The 24,598-nt window shown below is 38.0% G+C and overlaps 1 protein-coding gene across 6 annotated transcripts in view; it reads right to left on the bottom strand.

Moving 5' to 3' along the window:
- The window catches only part of CFAP20DC (CFAP20 domain containing), a 280,714-nt gene that overhangs the window by 78,683 nt on the left and 177,433 nt on the right, over positions 1-24,598 (bottom strand). For all 6 annotated transcript variants that reach the window (XM_049715292.1, XM_033424729.2, XM_033424728.2 and 3 more), the window contains exon 13: positions 19,712-20,089. In XM_049715292.1, coding sequence (XP_049571249.1) covers positions 19,712-20,089 — 378 coding nt within the window. The remainder of the gene's footprint in view (positions 1-19,711; positions 20,090-24,598) is intronic.

Here is a 24,598-nt window from a genome sequence, read left to right as displayed (position 1 = left end):
ATATTGCAGTAATCTGCAGTGGAAATGGATTGATCATTCCTTAATTTATCCCACAAATACTTACTGAGACCTTTTTATGTGCTAGAAACTGGTGGTGCTAACTTTGCTTAAAACTCTATATTTCCATGATTTTATTTGATAAAACAGTAAAATGTATTCTGACAACATCCTGGAAGGGGCAGCCAAAAGTGAGCAGAGAGAAAGAAGCAACTTTCTCTAGGGTCATGAATAGAGCAACTGGTGGCAGAGAGAGGTAATTAACAGTCCCTTGATACATTCTTGATTTGCAGTCTCTTAAACCATTTCAAAATCACCAGAAAGGCTAAATCATTTATTAATTTTTTTTAAAAAGAAGGCTTGCAATAAAGTCTTCACATTAAAGTAGACCCAGAACAAGATGTCATCTAACTAAATTATGCAACTTCTGAGAGGCAAAGTGTTTTATGTAATTCTATCTCTTAAAGGCTCAAACTGTTATGTATAACCCAATTTTGTCTCAAAATATCCTTGTAGGAAAGAGGGGAGACATATCAATCAGATTTGTTTTAGGAGCAAGATAATGGGCTCAAGGCTATATAATTCAGCTGTGCTCAGACTCCCAGGCAAGTCCTTCCCTTATAAAGCATTCAAGCCATTTGTTTTCATTGATGTTTTTTCAGACAGTTTTGGGAGCCTAAGACAGTGAAGTTACAAAGACAAGTATGATGTGGCCCCTGCTTTCATCTAGGAGGGCAATTAAGAGTTCTAAAGAAATGAGTATACAATAAGGTAACATATACTGAGGTATAGTGTTAATAATCACACAGAGCTTTGATAATGATTAAAAGGAAAACTGATAACTCCAGCAAAATGATAAAACACAACAAACAAAAATAATCTTTCAACTTGATGCCCTTCACCTAATCCGTGTTCTCAAAGATTTTAAGACAGAACAGCTTAATTGATCAAATATCTGCCTATAGAATTTTGTGAGCCTCAGATAAGACCCAATTCTACTGAACTGTAGGTGACCTAAGACTGAGTTTACAATGGTGGTGCAGAGGCAAAGTGAGACATGGACACCAGTTAATAAGATGAGATGACGAACCTCCTTCTATTTTATATGGTTGGGAGAGTAACAGAATTGAGAGAAAACTGGGTCGTTATTCTCATTCTGGAGCCTATAAAAATCTTCGAGACTCTTTCTGAATCAGATTTGCATTGTGACAGTGCCTGATAGCTAGGGCATAGGAGACATCATGTTGTAAAAACTCTTAATAAAATTCTAACAATCAGTTTCCAGCTCTTTGTATTCCTTTAAGTTACCCCAAGACTCAAAAGGTGCTACTGCTACAAAAGGGATAGTGGCTCTTATAACAGAAGGCAACGTGAGAAAAGGGAGATATACCAAATAGCCTGGCATTTCAGAAAAGAGAGAGGTCACTTCTTGTAGGATCAGGCAAGGCTTCATGGAGGAGATGTTCTTTAAGCCAGGCCTTGAAGGATAGGAAGGGTGATATAAAAGCATATTCTAAGCATCAGGCAGGAAAACATGGGGTAGTTAGAAGTATGGAGCTTATATTCATAGAAAGCATTATTTACTTATACATACTGTTTTAGAAATGAAATTTGTAATACTGTTCCAAAGTAACAAGAATGAAAATACCTAGAATTTAACCTAAATCTTATAAGACCAGATGGTTCCACTTCCTCGTGGAAGTGGCCCAAGTCGTGTTAAAGAATATAGAATTCTACCAAAAGGCATAATTTTAATAGCTCCCAAATGGAAACTACCCAAATGCCCATCAACAGTAGAATAGATAAATAAATGGTGTGAGAGTCACACAGTAGGACACTATATTGAAGTGACTGATATATTGAATCTTACAAATGAAATGCTGAATGAGAGAACCCAGACACAAGAGACCATACACTGGTAAAACTAGTCTTGGCAGGTAGGGGGTGGTTGTGAGGGCATAGTGACAGAAAAGGATAGTGACAGGGAGGGAGCACAATGGGGCTTCTGGGGTGCTGGCATCGTTTTCTTTCTTGATTCAGATGATGGTCACATGATGGTCACATGTGTTTGTTCAGTTTGTGAAAATCCGTCTAAGTATATGTTTATGATATGCACACTTCTCTGTGGCCAACAGGAGCAAAGAAGTCTAAGAGTCAAAGAGAGATTTCCTAGGAAGTGATTAGTCATTAATCATTGGCACCTTACTCTGGACTGTCTTAATGGGGGAAAAAAAGCAGTTTGTAAATGTGGCTGGGAGTCAGTATCATGGTAGTTTCAAACTTGTATTTATTATTAAGAGTTTTAAAGATGTAATTAGGAAGTTTTGTGAGTTTTTTTGAACCTCAACACGACAGCAAGAAAAGTGGAAGTCCATTTTCCAAAACTAATTTTAAACTTTAATCGGCATTTTAATTTGAAGATTAATCTCCTCCCTATTGCTATTTGCAGACAGTGTTTAATTCCTATATTGACATTTTTAATACTAATAGCTCATGGTAAATTAGTGTTCTACAGCATCTCTTTTCCAACTAGCACTCCTTGAAGACTTGTTTCAAATTCTTGAGCTACTTACCCACACAAGAATTTGCTCTGGTTCACTGGGGACACAGGCCCACTAACAATAGGAATGAAGAGAAGACAGAAGCCACAAACATGAGCTCTAAGTGACACATACTTGAGCTCATAACTCATTCACAATTACACGGTAGCTTTCAGCATGTCCTCACCACACAAAGAGATAAATCAAAACTTAAAGACCAAGCCACAGTACAACTCGAAAACCTTTGCTAAATTTAAGAGATGCTACGTCAACTTGCACAGCATAAATTAAGAGTCAGGCTATTCAAAAGAACCAACCGGTCAGAATCTAGATCATGTTTTTTTTTTTTTTTTAACATCTTTATTGGAGTATAACTGCTTTACAATGGTGTGCTAGTGTCTGCTTTATAACAGTGAATCAGTTATACATATACATATGTTCCCATATCTCTTCCCTGTTGCGTCTCCCTCCCTCCCACCCTCCCTATCCCGCCCCTCTAGGGGGTCACAAAGCACTGAGCTGATCTCCCTGGCATTCACGTGGACATAGGCTTAACCAGAGCCAATGTTGCCTCTGAAATGTCTGTCACAAACATTTCAGCGTGTGACCTGGAGACACTTCACAACACTTGACTCCATCCATACTTCATTATTCATGAATAATAATCTCTCAAAATGTCTCAGGTAAAGAATTGTTGGCCAATTAAATCCAATAGCGGCAAAATTCCTTGCAAAGCGATAGCTATCTATCTTATATATGTGGCTCTCTCTTTCTTGGCACGAAAAGATTTAAAGAAAAAGATCTTTATATTTATGTGCTATATTTGTATAGAGTACTCTTTTAATCCATGACCTAAAAAGAAATATACTTCCATATATTTTGCCTTGGTAGTCAGCTTGCTAATTTTCAGAAAGAATTCTCTGACAAACATAGCTGATCTCTTATTAACCTTAAAGTGAGCTGATAAACAATTTGTAATTTTCCAGCATCTATCTTCTGAGTTTAAGAATAATAGACTAGAAGGAATCTAGTAAAACCAAATTGAACAGGTTTTATATTATATTCAAGGATATGCCATCTACAAGGTGAAGTGTAGCCTTATACATGGGACAAGCATAGTAGCCATTCAATAAGTGGTAGTTTAAAATATTATTTAAAGAACCAGGAGGAAAACAATTACTGAGACTGCTTATAGAGATGAAAACAGCAGACGCAAGCCAACTGATGCTTCTGGAGTGGGAAGATGATAACTTTTAAGTAAGTTTGAACTGTTTAGAATATAAAACTGGTTGTAAAACATTAACAACAGATATACCAACATCTGTGTATGCTTCTGCACATTAAAATACTGCAAAGCTTCAAGTGGCAATAGAAGTTAAATTGCCACATGATCACAGAAATTTTTCAGTGGTCTTTAACTAAGGGTGATAGGCCAGTGTGGAAGGTACACAGGCTTTTCTGGCCAGATCTCCTGGGTTTGATACTCTGCCTTGTTACTTATTATATGTGAACAAGCTAAACCTCTCTCCTTCCTTATCTTTCAAATAAGTAAGGCCTCTCATGAGGGGTGAAAATGGAGACTGGAGATAGTATGGGACACCTTGTAGAGGGTCTGGCACATGGCAAGTACTCCAAATTCTTAAAGCCACAAACGAGGTTCTTAATCAAAGACCTCAATCTCAATGTGTTTAGAAATAGCCTAGTACCTCTTACATAAAGAAGGAAAATTACAAATTTGACTTGCTCCTCTTTAAAATTAGGAAGAACAAGACATCAAAGAAGATGGATTTCTTCCATAAACATTCGATTAGTAGGATGCTAACCTTAGCATTGGAATACTGGAGAACTGACAATGAAACGCCACAGTGTGCTGGTTAAACCACTAATGTATTTTCATTGATTCATACTTCTGATAGTCTCTTAATTTTTGTCAAGACTTTCTAGCTACAATTTCTGAAACTTTTGAGAATTTGAAACTGCTCCTCTTCATCAGAGTAACTGGCATATTGTTTGCATAACTAACTACTCAGAAATGGAGATATCAAAATGTCCTAATAACTCTTGCAATTCCATATCATCACCTGGATTTTAAACCACAATTCCATTTAAATTATTTTAACATACATCTATTCTAGACCATTTTGCCTTGGTGGATAACTAAATTAGACACTAGATACAAAGAAAGTGAAAGAAACAAACCACCCTGTAGTATTAGCAGCAGTTCAGACAGAAAAATATTCAAAAAGAAGGCAGAGGGCTAGGAGTGAGTTCCACCTGGGAAATTTCTATGCCTAATTCAAATACTTTTACTGGTGACACAAATGTTATTTAATCACCAAGTTCTATAGCTTCAGCAATATACCCAGCAGTACATTGACAGATAAGACTGAGATAATGACCTTGTTTTTTCAGAGACAAGGAAAGAGTGCAGTTTCAACAAAATATCAAATATCAGACTTTTTTCCAAAGACTATTAATTGGCAGGAATGTCCAATTTAATAAATGAAATATTCTTCCCATGGTTAACAGTGTGGTTTATGAAATGCTGTCAGTCCTGCCCAAGTTCAATTCACTCCATCAATCATGAAGCTACACACCTACAATTTACTTCTGGGAACATGGCAAGTACATTGAGGGTGGTCTCTGGGGAATGACTGGAGAGACATCACATCCTGCTTCTAAATATTTTTCTCTCTTCAGTGTATCCTTGAAAAAATATCAACATGTTACCTGGAAGAAGTGACCCATTAATTTACTCTTATGTTAACACTGGATTCAACGATAAGCAGAAGACAAGAAGCATATATAGTTATCACTTATTGAACAATCTCAATAATTAGTTTCTAGAATTTGATTGAAATTGAAAGGTTTGCTTTAGAATGCCAGGCATACTGGTTTACAATTCTAACTACTCATAAATAGGTACAAGAAAATATCCTGTTGGACTATGGGATACTAGTTCTACATGTACTATCTCATTTAATACTCACAACAACCCTATGGAATAAGTATTGTTATTTTCTCCAAGTTTACATATGACATAACCAAGGCTAAAAGAGGTTAAGAAATGTGTCCACGGTCACATAAGTAAAAAGAAGCAAAGCTAGGACTCAAATCAGGTCTGTCTGATTTGAGCTGGTGCTCTGAACCATGGTGCCCACTGCTCCTGACTTCTCAGTTCCGAAGAATGAAAATGTGGATAGACATGACATAGGGCCCTGTTTGGGGAAGGCCTTGAGGGCAGCAAAGGGAAGGATCAGGGCAGCATGAGGTCGGTGGGCATCTGTGGTGGAAGCTGCTGAAGGAGGGAGAGTCACCCCTAAGTGAACCTCCCCAATTGGGCCAGGGTGATGTATAATATACAAGGCAACCTGACCCTGAGACAGGTGTTTTACAACAACGGAATATTGTTGTAGCTGAAGCAAGTCAGGGGTGAGAAAGATATTTATGAATTCTTCAAACAATGCAGTATTGTTAGAAAGACAGCTGTAAATGGCATACTTGAGTGGCAAATTCAAAAAGAGAAAGATGGCATCACTTTGAACAAAGAGTATTATACACCCTAGAAAATGCAGAAATTTATGTAATGGAATAATGCCTTTAGAACCCTAAAATAATTTACAAATTCATTTTTCTCTAAGTTTGTTGAGCATAAATTGCATTGAATAGTAAACTTTTATAACTTAGAAAATATATGATGATAGATATTCACTGCTCCAATACTGGGCTCAAGTTCATCAGGGAGGCGATGAAACTAATCCTTTTTTATTATCCAAAAAAAAAAAAGCTTGATGATTAAGAGAAAAATTTGCTCACATCATACCATGGTCTAAAATATCTTTAAAAGTGTCTTTCCATAATTCAGTTCTGATATTCAAAAATGGAAACGTGAAAATTAAACTCAAAAGTTACATATATTTTACAATGTTTTTCCTATAAAAAGTCATGTCTTTTTTTCTAAAGAGAATATCTGAATTTGTAATTGGTAGCATATTTTGTCATTCTTATGAAAATAACAATTCTTCAAAAACTCCAACTTTTTTCTGGAACCACAAAGACTGTTATATATGTCTTGTTTATTTGTTTAAAGGTGCACATAACAACATCTGCAGGTTTAAAATGATTCATTCAAAATTATTTGAATGCAGTTATAAATGTGGAAAAGTTTAATTACCAGCTAGCTATATGATTGCAATACTACCCAGAGGGCTGTACTTCTTTCTTAATTAAAAATATTTGAACTTAATAATAGAGAACTCTATTAAGATGTGAATAAAACATTGCAAGAAAGAAGTTTACCAAGCAGTTAGCAAATCAATTTCAGTAAGCGTTCCTTAAAAATTACTAGTACTCTTCCATATCAGGGGATTAGGAAGACAATTTTCTTGCACCTCATTTTGTAAGAGCCTTTATTTTTCTTCTGTCATAAAGTTGCTTCACGTTGGCACTTTGCGAGAGCACAGATTTTCAATGGGATGTTCACTTGCAATTCCTGATTGTGGTACCTTGATGCCTAGGTTGATGGCTCAGATACATCCAGTCTGCCACAGCCCAGTAAACGACATGACCATCTGTCTGGTTACTCAAGTCCTAAACCTAAGCATCATCCTTGATTCTGCCTGTTTCTTCTTTCTTACATCCTGTCAGTCCTACTTCCCCATATTCCAGTAATCTGCTACTTCTCTTCATCTCCACTGTGAACTATCAGAGTAATGCCTCAATTGTCTTCCCTGCTTCTATGCCTGCCGTATTGCATCCATTCTGGAGGCAGCCAGAGGAGACCTTTTGAATATAAATGTCATTGCCTTGCTTAATAACCTTCAAAGACTTACCATTGCATTTGGAATAAAGGCCACCCTCTTCACCATGTCCTTCCTGACCTTACACGATCTGGGCCTGTTTACCTCTCTGATGTCACCCTCTTCTACTTTCCCCTTGCCCATATGTCCGACCTACATGGGCCTCCTTTATTCCTCAAAGATGCCCATTTTAGAAGCTTTGTACCTGCTGTTCCTGATGCCTAAAACATTATCCTCTAGTTCTTTGCACGGCTGCCTTCATCTTAAACTTTAGCTCTCACCTCAAATGTCACCTACTCAGTCAGATACTAGGTTAAGTGCCCACAATTCTATGCATCCTACCACTCTATTATATCACCCAGTTTTTTTGCTTCCCAAGTCTTTATCATATAAAGTTTATAATCACTGTATGAACTTGTTTATTTGTTGTCTGTGTCTTCCAACAGATATAAGTTCCCTGAGGAGAGAGGCTTCATCTTTCTTGCTCAGTGTATCACTAGCAGCTGGGAGAATACCTGACCTGATAAGCTGTCAACAGAAGAGGAGGTGCTCTTACTTATTCAGAAGTAGAACCAGAATAAGTATACTCCATCACCTGGAGGTCCTTTATTTTAGAAACCTAGCTTAGGTGGTAGAACCTCCATACATATCAGAACTCTACATATAGGGACTATGATGCTAGCCAGCAAAGGTAATTTCACACCTGTATTCATATTAATATTAAATGGACTTCTAGTTCCAGGAGAATTCTCAAAATTTTCTTCTTGCATCAAGCACAATTCTTTTGATTCATACCAGTAGAATCTTTCTAGGCCTGTCTGAGCTCATCAGGCCTGTGTTACAATTCAATACTGGGGCCACACTATTAAGTATTAAATCTTATATATATTGAAAGAAAAAAAGGTTTTTACTGAAATTAAATCCAATTTGTGGGGACTTCCCTGGTGGCGCAGTGGTTAAGAATCCGCCTGCCAATACAGGGGAACGGGTTTGAGCCCTGGTCTGGGAAGATCCCACGTGCCTCGGAGCCACTGAGCCCGTCTACCACAACTACTGAGCCTGTGTCTAGAGCCCTCGTGCCACAATTACTGAAGCCTGAGTGCCTAGAACCTGTGCTCTGCAGCAAGAGAAGCCACCACAATGAGAAGCCTGCGCACCACAATGAAGAGCAGCCCCCGCTCGCCGCAACTAGAGAGAGCCTGCACGCAGCAATGAAGACCCAACTAAGCCAAAAATAAATAAATAAAATAAATAAATTTATTAAAAAAACCCTGCAGTTTGTGGATGCAATTAAGTTAGAAGAAGAAATAAAAAACATCCAGATTGGAAAGGAAGTAGAACTATCTCTATTTGCAATGACATGATCTTGTATATAGAAAATCCAAAGGAATTCACAAAACACTATTAGAACTAATAGATGTTCAGCAAGATTGCAAGATACAAAATCAATTTAAAAATCAATTGTATGGAGGGACCTTCAAGACGGCAGAGGAGTAAGATGTTAAATCACCTTCCTCCCCACAAATACATAAAAAATACATCTACAGGTGGAACAATTCCTACAGAACACCTACTGAACGCTGGCAGACCTCAGACTTCCCAAAAGGCAAGAAACTACCCACGTACCTGGGTAGGGTAAAAGAAAAAAGAAAAAACAGAGACAAAAGAATAGGGATGGGACCTGCACCAGTGGGAGGGAGCTGTGAAAGAGGAAAAGTTTCCACACACTAGGAAGCCCCTTCACTGGCGGAGACAGGGGGTGGCGCAGGGGGGAAGCTTCGGAGACATGGAGGAGAGCGCAGCAACAGGGGTGCAGAGGACAAAGCGAAGAGACTCCTGCACAGAGGATCGGCGCCGACCAGCACTCACCAGCCCGAGAGGCTTGTCTGCTCCCCCACCGGAGCGGGCGGGGCTGGGAGCTGAGGCTCAGGCTTCGGTTGGCGCGCAGGGGCGTGAACACAGCCTGCAGGGGGTTAGTGCATCACGGCTAAGGGAGGGAGTCCGGGGAAAAGTCTGGACCTGCCGAAGAGGCAAGAGACTTTTTCTTCCCTCTTTGTTTCCTGGTGCGCGAGGCGAGGGGATTAAGAACGCTGCTTAAAGGAGCTACCGAGGGGTGCGAGCTGCGGCTAAAAGCGCAGACCCCAGAGACGGGCATGAGACGCTAAGTCTGCTGCTGCCGCCACCAAGAAGCCTGTGTGCGAGCACAGGTCACTCTCCACACCCCCCTTCCAGGAAGCCTGTGCAGCCCGCCACTGCCAGGGTCCCGGGATCCAGGGACAACTCCCCCGGGAGAACGCGGCGCGCCTCAGGCTGGTGCAACATTACGCCAGCCTCTGCCGCCGCAGGCCCGCCCCGCACTCTGTGCCCCTCCCTCTCCCCGGCCCGAGTGAGCCAGAGCCCCCGAATCAGCGGCTCCTTTAACCCCGTCCTGTCTGAGTGAAGAACAGACGCCCTCCGGCGACCTACACGCAGAGGCGGGGCCAAATCCAAAGCTGAGCCCCTGGAGCTGTGCGAACAAAGAAGAGAAAGGGAAATCACAATCAACTGGATGTACCCTGCATCTGTGGAATACATGAATAGACAACGAATCATCCCAGATTAAGGAGGTGGACTTTCAGAGCAAGATTTATTATTTTTTCCCCTTTTCCTCTTTTTGTGAGGGTGTATGTGTATGCTTCTGTGTGAGATTTTGTCTGTATAGCTTTGCTTTCACCATTTGTCCGAGGGTTCTATCCATCTGTTTTTTTTTTTTTTTAAACATCTTTATTGGGGTATAATTGCTTTACAATGGTGTGTTAGTTTCTGCTTTATAACAAAGTGAATCAGTTATACATATACATATGTTCCCATATCTCTTCCCTCTTGCGTCTCCCTCCCTCCCACCCTCCCTATCCCACCCCTCCAGGCGGTCACAAAGCACCGAGCCGATATCCCTGTGCCATGCGGCTGCTTCCCACTAGCTATCTACCTTACGTTTGTTAGTGTATATATGTCCATGCCTCTCTCTCGCCCTGTCACAGCTCACCCTTCCCCCTCCCCATATCCTCAAGTCCATTCTCCAGTAGGTCTGTGTCTTTATTCCTGTCTTACCCCTAGGTTCTTCATGACATTTTTTTTTCTTAAATTCCATATATATGTGTTAGCATACGGTATTTGTCTTTTTCATCCATTTAAAAAAATTTTTTTTTTCTTATTACTTTTTATTTTAATAACTTTATTTTATTTTACTTTATCTTCTTTCTTTCTTTCCTTCCTTCCCTCCTTTAGACAATGAATCATCCCAAATTGAGGAGGTGGACTTTGAGAGCAAGATTTATGATTTTTCCCCCTTTTCCTCTTTTTATGAGTGTGTCTGTGTATGCTTCTGTGTGAGATTTTGTCTGTATAGCTTTGCTTCCACCATTTGTCCTAGGGTTCTATCCGTCTGTTTTTTTCCTTAATAATTATTTTTTTATTTTAATAACCTTATTATATTTTATCTTACTTTATCTTCTTTTTTCCTTCCTTCCCTCCTTCCTTCCTCCCTCCCTCCTCCCTCTCTTTCTTTCTTTCTTTCTTCTACTAATTCTTTCTACTTTTTCTCCCTTTTATTCTGAGCCGTGTGGCTGAAAGGCTCTTGGTGCTGCAGTCAGGAGTCAGTGCTGCGCCTCTGAGGTGGGAGAGCCAACTTCAGGACACTGGTCCATAAGAGACCTCCCAGCTCCACATAATATCAAACAGCGAAAATCTCCGAGAGATCTCCATCTCAACACCAGCACCCAGTTTCACTCAATGACCAGCAAGCTACAGTGCTGGACATCCTATGCCAAACAACTAGCAAGACAGGAACACAACCCTACCCATTAGCAGAAAGGCTGCCTAAAATCATAATAAGTCCATAGACACCCCAAAACACACCACCAGACATGGACCTGCCCACGGAAAGACAAGATCCAGCTTCATCCACCAGAACACAGGCACTAGTCCCCTCCACCAGGAAGCCTACACAACCCACTGAACCAACCTTAGCCACTGGGGACAGACACCAAAAACAACGGGAACTACGAACCTGCAGCCTTCAAAAAGGAGAACCCAAACACAGTAACATAAGCAAAATGAGAAGACAGAAAAACACACAGCAGATGAAGGAGCAAGATAAAAACTCACCAGACCTAACAAATGAAGAGGAAATATGCAGTCTACCTGAAAAAGAATTCAGAATGATGATAGTAAAGATGATCCAAAATCTTGGAAATAGAATAGACAAAATGCAAGAAACATTTAACAAGGACCTAGAAGAACTAAAGATGAAACAAACAATGATGAACAATACAATAAATGAAATTAAAAATACTCTAGATGGGATCAATAGCAGAATAACTGAGGCAGAAGAATGGATAAGTGACCTGGAAGATAAAATAGTGGAAATAACTACTGCAGAGCAGAATAAAGAAAAAAGACTGAAAAGAACTGAGGACAGTCTCAGAGACCTCTGGGACAACATTAAATGCACCAACATTCGAATTATAGGGGTTCCAGAAGAAGAAGAGAAAAAGAAAGGGACTGAGAAAATATTTGAAGAGATTATAGTTGAAAACTTCCCTAATATGGGAAAGGAAATAGTTAATCAAGTCCAGGAAGCACAGAGAGTCCCATACAGGATAAATCCAAGGAGAAATACGCCAAGACACATATTAATCAAACTGTCAAAAATTAAATACAAAGAAAACATATTAAAAGCAGCAAGGGAAAAACAACAAATAACACACAAGGGAATCCCCATAAGGTTAACAGCTGATCTTTCAGCAGAAACTCTGCACGCCAGAAGGGACTGGCAGGACATAGTTAAAGTGATGAAGGAGAAAAATCTGCAACCAAGATTACTCTACCCAGCAAGGATCTCATTCAGATTTGATGGAGATATTAAAACCTTTACAGACAAGCAAAAGCTGAGAGAGTTCAGCACCACCAAACCAGCTCTACAACAACTGCTAAAGGAACTTCTCTAGGCAAGAAACATAAGAGAACGAAAAGACCTACAATAACAAACCCCAAACAATTAAGAAAATGGGAATAGGAACATACATATCGATAATTACCTTAAATGTAAATGGACTAAATGCTCCCACCAAAAGACACAGATTGGCTGAATGGATACAAAAACAAGACCCATATATGTGCTGTCTACAAGAGACCCACTTCAGACCTAGAGACACATACAGACTGAAAGTAAGGGGATGGAAAAAGATATTTCATGCAAATGAAAACCAAAAGAAAGCTTGAGTAGCAATTCTCATATCAGACAAAATAGATTTTAAAATAAAGACTATTAGAAGAGACAAAGAAGGACACTACATAATGATCAAGGGATTGATCCAAGAAGAAGATATAACAATTGTAAATATTCATGCACCCAACATAAGAGCACCTCAATACATAAGGCAAATACTAACAGCCATAAAAGGGGAAATCAACAGTAACACATTCATAGTAGGGGACTTTAACACTGCACTTTCACCAATGGACAGATCATCCAAAATGAAAATAAATAAGGAAACAAAAGCTTTAAATGATACATTAAACAAGATGGACTTAATTGATATTTATAGGACATTCCATCCCAAAACAACAGAATACACATTTTTCTCAAGTGCTCATGGAACATTCTCAAGGATAGATCATATCTTGGGTCACAAATCAAGCCTTGGTAAATTTAAGAAAATTGAAATTGTATCAAGTATCTTTTCCGACCACAAAGCTATGAGACTAGATATCAATTACAGGAAAAGATCTGTAAAAATTACAAACACATGTAGGCTAAACAATACACTACTTCATAACGAAGTGATCACTGAAGAAATCAAAGAGGAAATAAAAAAATACCTAGAAACAAATGACAATGGAGACACAACGACCCAAAATCTATGGGATGCAGCAAAAGCAGTTCTAAGAGGGAAGTTTATAGCAATACAATCCTACCTGAAGAAACAGGAAACATCTCGAATAAACAACCTAACCTTGCACCTAAAGCAATTAGAGAAAGAAGAACAAAAGAACCCCAAAGTTAGCAGAAGGAAAGAAATCATAAAAATCAGATCAGAAATAAATGAAAAAGAAATGAAGGAAACGATAGCAAAGATCAATAAAACTAAAAGCTGGTTCTTTGAGAAGATAAACAAAATTGATAAACCATTAGCCAGACTCATCAAGAAAAAAAGGGAGAAGACTCAAATCAATAGAATTAGAAATAAAAAGGAGAAGTAACAACTGACACTGCAGAAATACAAAAGATCATGAGAGATTACTACAGCTCTATGCCAATAAAATGGACAAACTGGAAGAAATGGACAAATTCTTAGAAATGCACAACCTGCCAAGACTGAATCAGGAAGAAATAGAAAATATGAACAGACCAATCAGAAGCACTGAAATTGAAACTGTGATTAAAAATCTTCCAACAAACAAAAGCCCAGGACCAGATGGCTTCACAGGCAAATTCTATCAATCATTTAAAGAAGAGCTAACACCTATGCTTCTCAAACTCTTCCAAAATATAGCAGAGGGAGGAACACTCCCAAACTCATTCAACGAGGCCATCATCACCCTGATACCAAAACCAGACAAGGATGTCACAAAGAAAGAAAATTACAGGCCATTATCACTGATGAACATAGATGCAAAAATCCTCAACAAAATACTAGCAAACAGGGCTTCCCTGGTGGCGCAGTGGTTGAGAGTCCGCCTGCTGATGCAGAGGACGTGGGTTCGTGCTCCGGTCCTGGAAGATCCCACATGCCGCGGAGCAGCTGGGCCCGTGAGCCATGGCCGCTGAGCCTGCACGTCCGGAGCCTGTGCTCCACAGCGGGAGAGGCTGCAACAATGAGAGGCCCGCGTACCGTAAAAAAAAAAACAAAAAACTAGCATACAGAATCCAATAGCACATTAAACGGGTCATACAACATGATCAAGTGGAGTTTATTCCAGGAATGCAAGGATTCTTCAATATACGCAAATCAATCAACGTGATACACCATATTAACAAACTGAAGGAGAAAAACCATATGATCATCTCAATAGATGCAGAGAAAGCTTTCGACAAAATTCAACACCCATTTATGATAAAAACTCTGCAGAAAGTAGGCGCAGAGGGAACTTTCCTCAACATAATAAAGGCCATATATGACAAACCCACAGCCAACATCATCCTCAATGGTGAAAAACTGAAAGCATTTACACTAAGATCAGGAACAAGACAAGGTTGCCCACTATCACCACTCTTATTCAACATAGTTTTGGAAGTTTTAGCCACAGCAATCAGAGCAGAAAAGGAAATAAAAGGAATCCAAATCGGAAAAGAAAAAGCAAAGCTGTCACTGTTTGCAGATGACATGATACTATGCATAGAGAATCCTAAAGATGCTACCAGAAAAATACTAGAGCTAATCAATGAATTTGGTAAAAGTAGCAGGATACAAAATTAATGCACAGAAATCTCTTGCATTCCCATACACTAATGATGAAAAATCTGAAAGAGAAATTAAGGAAACACTCCCATTTACCATTGCAACAAAAAGAATAAAATACCTAGGAATAAATCTACCTAGGGAGACAAAAGACCTGTATGCGGGAAAGTATAAGACACTGATGAAAGATATTAAAGATGATACCAACAGATGGAGAGATATACCATGTTCTTGGATTGGAAGAATCAATATTATGAAAATGATTATACCACCCAAAGCAATCTACAGATTCAATGCAATCCCTATCAAATTACCAATGGCATTTTTTATGGAACTAGAGCAAATAATCTTAAAATTTGTATGGAGACACAAAAGACCCTGAAGAGCCAAAGCAGTCTTGAGGGAAAAAAACGGAGTGGGAGGAATCAGATTCCCTGACTTCAGACTATAATACAAAGCTACAGTAATCAAGACAATATGGTACTGGCACAAAAGCAGAAACTTAGATCAATGGAACAAGAGAGAAAGCCCAGAAAAAACCCATGCACCTGTGGTCAACTAATCTATGACAAAGGAGGCAAGGATATACAATGGAGAAAAGACAGTCTCTTCAATAAGTGGTGCTGGGAAAACTGGAGAGCTACATGTAAAAGAATGAAATTAGAACACTCCCTGACACCATACATAAAAATAAACTCAAAATGGATTCGAGACCTAAATGTAAGACCAGACACTATCAAACTCTTAGAGGAAATCATAGGAAGAGCACTCTTTGAGATAAATCACAGCAAGATGTTTTTTGATCCACCTCCTAGAGTACTGGAAATAAAAACAAAAATAAACAAATGGGACCTAATGAACCTTCAAAGCTTTTGCACAGCAAAGGAAACCATAAACAAGACCAAAAGACAACCCTCAGAATGGGAGAAAATATTTGCAAACGATTCAACGGACAAAGGATTAATCTCCAAAATATATAAATAGCTCATGCAGCTCAGCATTAAAGAAACAAACGACCCAATGCAAAAGTGGGCAGAAGACCTAAATAGACATTTCTCCAAAGAAGACATACAGATGGCCAAGAAGCACATGAAAAGCTGCTCAACATCACTAATTATTAGAGAAATGCAAATCAAAACTACAATGAGGTATCACCTCACACCAGTTAGAATGGGCATCATCAGAAAATCTACAAACAACAAATGCTGGAGAGGGTGTGGAGAAAAGGGAACCCTCTTGCACTGTTGGTGGCAATGTAAATTGATACAGCCACTATGGAGAACCGTATGGAGGTTCCTTAAAAAACCAGAAATAGAATTACCATATGACCCAGCAATCCCACTACTGGGCATATATCCAGAGAAAACCATAATTCAAAAAGGCGCATGCAATGCTATATTCATTGCAGCACTGTTTGAAATAGCCAGGTCGTGGAAGCAACCTAAATGCGCATCGACAGACGAATGGATAAAGAAGTTGTGGTACATATATACAATGGAATATTACTCAGCCATAAAAAGGAACGAAACTGGGTCATTTGTTGAGACGTGGATGGATCTAGAGACTGTCATACAGAGTGAAGTAAGTCAGAAAGAGAAAAACAAATATCGTATATTAAAACATGTATGTGGAACCTAGAAAAATGGTACAGTTGAACCGATTTGCAGGGCAGAATTTGGGACACAGATGTAGAGAACAAACGTATGGACACCAAGGGGGGAAAGCCGTGGGGGTGGGGTGGGGATGGTGGTGTGATGAACTGGGGGATTGGAATTGACATGTATACACTGATGTGTATAAAACTGATGAATAATAAGAACCTGCTGTATAAAAAAATAAAATACAATTAAAAAATTCAAAAAAAAAAAGACAACAGAAAATGTCAGTCAAACTAAGAGCTGGTTCTTTGAAAAGATAAACAAAATTGATAAACCTTTAGCTAAACTCACTAAGAAAAAAAGACAGAAGGCTGTGATAAATAAAATCAGAAATGAAAGAGGATAAATAACAGATACCACAGAAAGACAAAGGATTATAAGAGAATAGTATGAACACAAATTAGACATATTATGCTGACAAATTTAACAACCTAAGAAATGGACAAACTCTTAGACATAAGAGTTTCATACAACCTTCCAAGACTGAATCATGGAGGAACAGAAAATCTGAATAGACTGATCACTAATAAAAAGACTGAAACATTAATCAAAAACCTCCCCAAAAGAAAAGTTCAGGACGAGATGTCTTCACAGGTGAACTCTGTCAAATATTCAAAGAGGATTTAATACCTATCATTTTCAAACTCTTCAAAAAATTAAAGAGGAAGGAATGATTCCAAACTCATTTTACGAGGCCAACATTACCGTTATGCCAAAACCAGACTAACTCAACACAAAAAAAGAAAATTACAGACCAATATCTTTGATGAACATAGATGCAAAAATCGTCAACAAAATATGAGCCAACCAAATACAGCAATACATTAAAAGGACCATATTCCTTGATAAAGTGGGGCTGATTCCAGGCATGCAAACATGGCTCAACATTCACAAATAAATAAATGGGATATACCACATTAATAAAACAAAGGAAAAAAAGCATATGATCATCTCAGTAGATGCAGAAAAAGCATTTGACCAGATTCAACACCCATTTCTGATAAAAATCTCTCAATAAAATAGGTATAGAAAGAACGTACTTCAACATAGTACAAGTCATATATGACAAACTCACAGCTAACATCACACTAAATGGTGAAAAATTGAAAGCTATCCCTCTAAAATCAGGAAAAAGACAAGGATGCCCAAGGATGCCCACTCTCACCACTCTTATTCAACACAGTATTGGAAGTCCTAGCCAGAGCAATTAGGCAATAAAAAGAGAGAAAAGGCATTCCAGTTAGAAAGGAAGAAGTAAAACTGTCACTATTTGCAGATGACATGATTTTATATAGAGAGAATCCTTAAGACTCCACCAAAAAAACATTAGAAATAATAAACAAATACGGTATAGTTGCAGGGTACAAAATCAACATACAAAAAAGTCTGTTGCATTTCTGTATGCTAACAATGAGCTATAAGAAAGAAAAATTAAGAAAACAATCCCACTGACAATCACAACAAAAAGAATAAAATACCTAGGAATAAATTTAAACAAGGAGGTGAAAGACCTGCAAAGTATAAGACATTGTTGAAAGAAGCTGAAGACACAAATAAATGGAAAGATATTCCGTGCTCATGAATTGGAAGAATTAACATACGGACATTAAAATGTCCATATTACCTAAAGCAATCTACAGATTCAATGCAACCCCTATCAAAATCCCAAGGAATAAAAAATAAATAAAGAAATATTAGTTGATGGTAATGATGTATATGTCTATTATCTGCACTAGGTAATCCACTCTAACACGCTTAGAATATAATTGAACCAAAATTTTACACTGTAACACACACAGAATACTTAGGACATGACAAATTTAAAAAAAGCTTTAATGCTTAAAAAAAAGAAATATAAGTGTCATTTGTTCTGCATAGCCTCATTTGTTCTCTAGTTTCTAAGGACAGCGATGGGGGAACTGAAGGAAGAAAAATACTCACACAGGAAGGAAAAAAATCAATCTGATGGACATGAATATAGCCACCAAACTAGCCTAGGGATTTATTCAATGACACTGCTTTACTGTTAACCTTCACTCATATAATTTATTATTTGGGAAACGGCTGCAAAGAGACCAGAAAGTGAATAGAATAACGATGTTTTTATGGCTCCTAATGTAGATTGTTATTGAAAATCTATCAATTTTACTGGTAAACCTTTGGCTCAAAAATAAGATCTTCATTTATAACTTGCAGGCAGTGATAACTCAAATTATGAGAAGTAACTGGGAAATAAAAAATAACTATCATGATAATTATCTTTCTCATTAAAAACATGAGGCATTCTGTAATTGTTGGGATGTGCAAGATACTCTTTTAACATCTGCTGCTACTGAGCTAAAACACATCTAAACAGGAAAGAAAATACATTACTGAGTGTTACTCTTGTACTGTTGGTGGGAATGTAAACTGATACAGCCACTATGCAGAACAGTATGGAGTTTTCTTAAAAAGCTAAAAATAGAACTACCGTATGACCCAGCAATCCCACTACTGGGCATATACCCTGAGAAAGCCATAATTCAAAAAGAGTCATGTACCACAATGTTCACTGCAGCTCTATTTACAATAGCCAGGACATGGAAGCAACCTAAGTGTCCATCGACAGATGAATGGATAAAGAAGATGTGGCACATATATACAATGGACTATTACTCTGCCATAAAAAGATACGAAATTGTGTTATTTGTAGGGAGGTGGATGGACCTGGAGTCTGTCATACAGAGTGAAGTTAAGTCAGAAAGAGAAAAACAAATACCGTATGGTAACACATATGTATGGAATCTAAAGAAAAAAAAAGGTTATGAAGAAACTATGGGCAGGACAGGAATAAAGATGCACATGTAGAGAATGGACTTGAGGACACAGGGAGGGGGAAGGGTAAGCTGGGACGAAGTGAGAGAGTGGCATGGACTTATACATACTACCAAAATAGATAGCTAGTGGGAAGCAACCGCATAGCACAGGGAGATCAGCTCAGTGCTTTGTGACCACCTAGAGGGGTGAGATAGGGAGGGTGGGAGGGAGACACAAGAGGGAGGAGATATGGGGATATACGTACATGTATAGCTGATTCACTTTGTTATAAAGCAGAAACTAACACACCATTGTGAAGCAATTATACTCCAATAAAGATGTTAAAAAAAAAGAAAATACATTACTGATCACCCAAATGATGAAAAATAGATACTGGTGCAAATGTGTGCAAAGTGGTACAGTACAGAACGCAGCAGGGTGTATTGCCCACATATGTAAACCAGAATGAAACCACTTACAGATACTTCAGGAATCGGTTTCAACTCCTCCCCTGAAATTTCCTGTAGGGAGATGTTGTATATTGAAGATGACACTTGATGGGCTGGTAGGTCCTTTGCTTTGATAACAGGACGTGGAATTTTTGGAGAGGATCCACTCCTTCTTCCAGGGGGAGAAAGGCATGGTGTAGGCACCAAACTCGTTTCAAAGTCTTTTTTATCTATCTGCTTAGCCAAGGAATTCTGGTTTTCTGATGCTCCTGCTTCTGTGTAGGCATTTTTTAGATATCCTTTACTTGTCCACCTGGCAGTCTTCCCCAGCACGCTCTCTAATGTTAACTGAGTTAACCTTGGAGGACTAGTTGTTGGGCCGGTTGAACCCTGGACACTGTGGTTACCCTATAGAGGAACAAAGTGAAATCATTTTGAGCTGAAACTTGTGGTGAATAAGTTACTGAGTACAAGTTCTTAACAAGTTCATGTATTCTCTGAATAAAGCAAAATACACATACATATACATACACATATACATATACATACATATATATATATATATATATATATACTATTTTATTCTGCAATAAAAAAAGAAAACTAAAAACAGCAATGCAAACAGGCATAAATCATTTGCTAAGATGCCCTGCTATGTTTGCCTCTCGTCTTGGTAAAGCATGTTTTTTACCACTGAGTAACAAGAGTACAGTTAAGAAATAGTTGCTCAAATATATTCATTCCAAAGAAAGTATGAAAAAGAAGAGGATCCATAAGAAGTTACCTAAAACTTAGGAATTGTATACTTTGGCTTCCTGATAAGCTAACTCCATGAGAGGAGAAAGAACTGGAACTTACAAAATTTACCTTATTTATGTAGGGAAATGCTACTTTTAAAACAAACTGGCCTATCAAAGTATTTTTGCCTTATATTTTTGTACGAAAGTTTTACTGTTCAAGAGCAATAGATAATAGAGCATGTTTTGTGAAATATTTTTCTTACGTGAAAATTTCAATTATAGAAAGTATTTTTCCACAAGACATGAACCTCACCAAATATAATTATTTGGAAAGCTGAAAATAAAAGCTAGAAACATTTTACTAATGTACAGTTCTGGAATTATCCCTAAAAATTTTAATTTTTAAAATCTGAGAAAGGAGGAATTACAAACAAAAAAATCAATGGCCATGATGGTAAATAAGGAAAAAGAGAAACAGTGTTATTTCAGTTGGTAGATATTTTTCTGCTATAAAACAATAAATTTAAAGAAAAAACTAATGTGATAATTGCTTATACTTGTCATGAGATTTTTCTAACTTGTCTTATCTGTTATATTTAAACAGATATATTTAATATATTTAATTATATATTTATATATAAATTTATAAATATATTTAATAATAAACAGAACAGAAAAAAATCAACAAAAGCAGAGTACATGTAAAGACATTATTTGATGTCTGAGACTGTACTATCTTACTTTCTGTTTCAGTACGCTATTCCACTATCCTTTCATTTATAGCTATACAGAACCAAACATCTGGTTACTCCCCAAATTTGGATTTTTAAACAAAATATTTGAATGACTGATCGAACTGTTCAGCTTCTTCCTGAATGTTTGGTCATCATACACCTCAAGATACAGATCACTATCTAAGGTGAAATTTCCATTTCAGTAGAAGTGAAGTATGTTTAACGGTGAGAGAGTCTGCTTTAGGTTGGGCACAAGACAAGAGAGGAATTTATCAAACCTTTCAATTAGAAGGGATCTATCTGTCTGTGTGTCTGTCATTGTTCTGCCTCTCTTCCTTTCTTCCTCATCACGGGCTACGTATTGCTCTATGTGCTGCAGATGCTAGGAATATAATGGTAGGCGAAAAGTTAATCCCTGCCATCCAGGGACTTTATCCCAAAGACAAGGGGTCACTGAGTGATTTGATGGACGAGAAGAATGTCATGACGGCACAAAACAGAAGGTATGGGAATGAGTTTGTGTGGATATTGTTTGTGGTGTGTCTGAAGTGTCTGTGGAGATAGTAGTAAGGGAGGCCAATTAGGAGACTATTAAATTGGAATGATTAGAAATGCTGAGGTGACTTGCGTTAATTCAGTGGTGGTGATGATGGAGGCTGGACTGATTTGAGAGTTCTGTAGAAGGCAGAGTATGTTGTACTTAGTGACTCTGGAAAGCTTTTACATGGAGTCTGCAATCCTTAACCCTAGTCATGTTATGATTTTCCTTTCTTATGGAAAGCAGTTGGGATTATCAGACAACTGTGGTCTCAAGAAAGGTACACTTGGGTGTAAGAACCTCTCCTAAGAAATAGCTTGCCTATCTGTAGTAAAGAAAGAATTGCAAAGTGTCTAAGGATCTTTTACAAACATTTCTTCTTGGTATTCATTCTGGGCCTTATTTTCTTTGTCTATGCTGGCTTGATCTTCTGATACGTATATTTCTTTATATATGATGGAGAAATTTATTCAGAGTCCCAGATAGGGGAAAGAAAAGATGGTGATTGGGTGTCAATCCATAAACCTTAGTTTATGCCCCAAGTGGAAAAATAAGAGAGGTAAGAATATTTCCGCCCTCGTGACAGTACTGCGAGGCCTGAGCTGCAGGCACTGCGCAACTCTCTTTGCTGTACATTTACTGAGTGAGCTTGTCCTTCACCACATCCTGGGAACCCTGAGGATGTTCACATGACTGAAGAACTCTGCCTTCAGGCAGAAAACTGGAAAGAGTGCAAGAGACCTGAAAAATGCCTAGTGCTCTGAGTTACTAGGTAATGGAGTGGTGACACTTGCAATTTTTGTTTCACAGAGACAAAAAGAGAATAAAAGTTTAGCCAGTTTTCTAAAGAAAGGTAAACAGAAAACAGAACAAACAGCTTCCAGGCCTTGGTTTTAAGAAGGTACTGGTGGAACTAGGATAGATTTTTAAAAATTCAGTCTGGTTGCTAGACAGTGCTATATCTTCTCCAACTTAAAAAAAAAAAAATTCCAGTTTAATTTCCTATAATTGTTATATACAATTGACAATGGGATTTCTGTGACCAGAATACCCTCTACTTATTCGTTTCCATCACATTTTCACAGTAAAAAATAAGCACATGTATGGTGGATTTAAAACAGATTGCCCCTAAAAACAAGCTGGCTAAGGGGAAAAGGTATAATTATAACTCTTTGGACCAGAATCTCTGGATCACTCTGGGATTCCATTTTGTATATGACATAAGTAGAAATTAGGAGCTTTTGCAATAAACGTTAGTTCAATAAATAGTTATTAAGCTCCTACTATGTGTAAGGCATTTTCTAGGGACTATATAAGATATATAGGTAAGAAGAAAAAGGACACTGCCCTCGAGAGGCATAAAGTCTAATAGCAGAAAGATAGATACCTACAAAAGTAATAATTTCATAAGGTAGAAGGTAGTAAATTTCATTTAAAAGTTTCAGATGGGGCTTCCCTGGTGGCGCAGTGGTTGAGAGTCCGCCTGCCGATGCAGGGGACACGGGTTCGTGCCCCAGTCCGGGAAGATCCCACATGCCGTGGAGCGGCTGGGCCCGTGAGCCATGGCCGCTGAGCCTGCGTGTCCGGAGCCTGTGCTCCGCAACGGGTGAGGACACAACAGTGAGAGGCCCGCGTACCACCAAAAAAAAAAAAAAAAAAAAAAAAAAAAAAAAAAAGTTTCAGATGTACTATTATGAGAATTTAGAAGAATGCACGGACAGCCTGATGTTTGCTAGATCATTTAAAAGAAACTTTAAAAATCAATACATTTGATAAGAAGTGTATTTTTTCCACCTGTAAGTGGATCAGAGAACTTTTCTTCCTTCTGTAAGTTTACTCAGGTGTATTTCTTTTTGCTTGGCATGAGCAGTGATTATACACACAGAACTATTCAAGAGTATGTACAGGGACATTCACTTCACATTTTCCTAAGATGTACCCTGGTTTGGAGATGGGTCAAGAAATGGTCAGATTGAGCTGTGTTCCCTAATAGGTATTCATTCTCTTCGTAGTATTGCATTTCCACAGTAATGTTTCTATGCTATTTTAAATATATGAAAGAGACAAATAACTGGAGAATCTGTACAGAGCACAAAAGGCTTGCCTATTTTGGCTGCCCCAGAACCACTAATTCTGGTCTATCCCAGATTTTGAAAGGGGAATTAGGATAAATGGGAAAGGCAAGACAATACACGAGACTAACAGGTTGATTTGAGTTGTGTCAGCTTCTATTTTAGAAGTTGTGTCAGCTTCTATTTTAGGAAATAAATGGAGAATAAAAAATAGTATAGTATTTACTAGTAGTGGTGCACTGGCAAAACCTTCCTCCTTTCTTTAGTAATGTTTCTGACTTACTATAATAGATTATATAGGTATAGATGACGTTTATTGCTTTCACATACATAACACATGTGGGCTCGACATGTCTTTGTATTAATTTTATACTAAATAACATATACATTTGTTACATGCATAAGAAGTTTACTATAATCTGATTGAAAAATAACCACTTTTCCCCCTTTGGTTTATCATTTAGCTACTGAAAACCTGCAGAGCAATTGAATATAATTGGTCAGAGTAGTAAAGAATTTGTTATGCTGTTTTCATATTCCAATCATCTGTTCATCTGTTTCTCAGAAGAACAAATACAAAATGTTTTTGATTTAACTTAATATATATTTTTTAAAAGTCCAAATCTCTTGAACTGTTGGTCTTCTGGGCTCAGAAACATTTGTTTGTTATTCAATCATGCCCAGTGCCAGGAACATCAATAGAGTTTGTCTGACTAACTGTAGCACAGCATATGTACGCTGAAGATGAGAATGATTTCCCCAAGGACCCAGCACTTCCTCTGTTGAACTACGTTTCTTAAAAGGACATGCAGATGGGCACTTGGACAATAATT

This window comes from Orcinus orca, chromosome 10 (assembly GCF_937001465.1).
Source record: "Orcinus orca chromosome 10, mOrcOrc1.1, whole genome shotgun sequence".
Classification (NCBI taxonomy): Eukaryota; Metazoa; Chordata; class Mammalia; order Artiodactyla; family Delphinidae; genus Orcinus; species Orcinus orca.
This window is presented reverse-complemented; position numbering and strand designations above follow the sequence as displayed.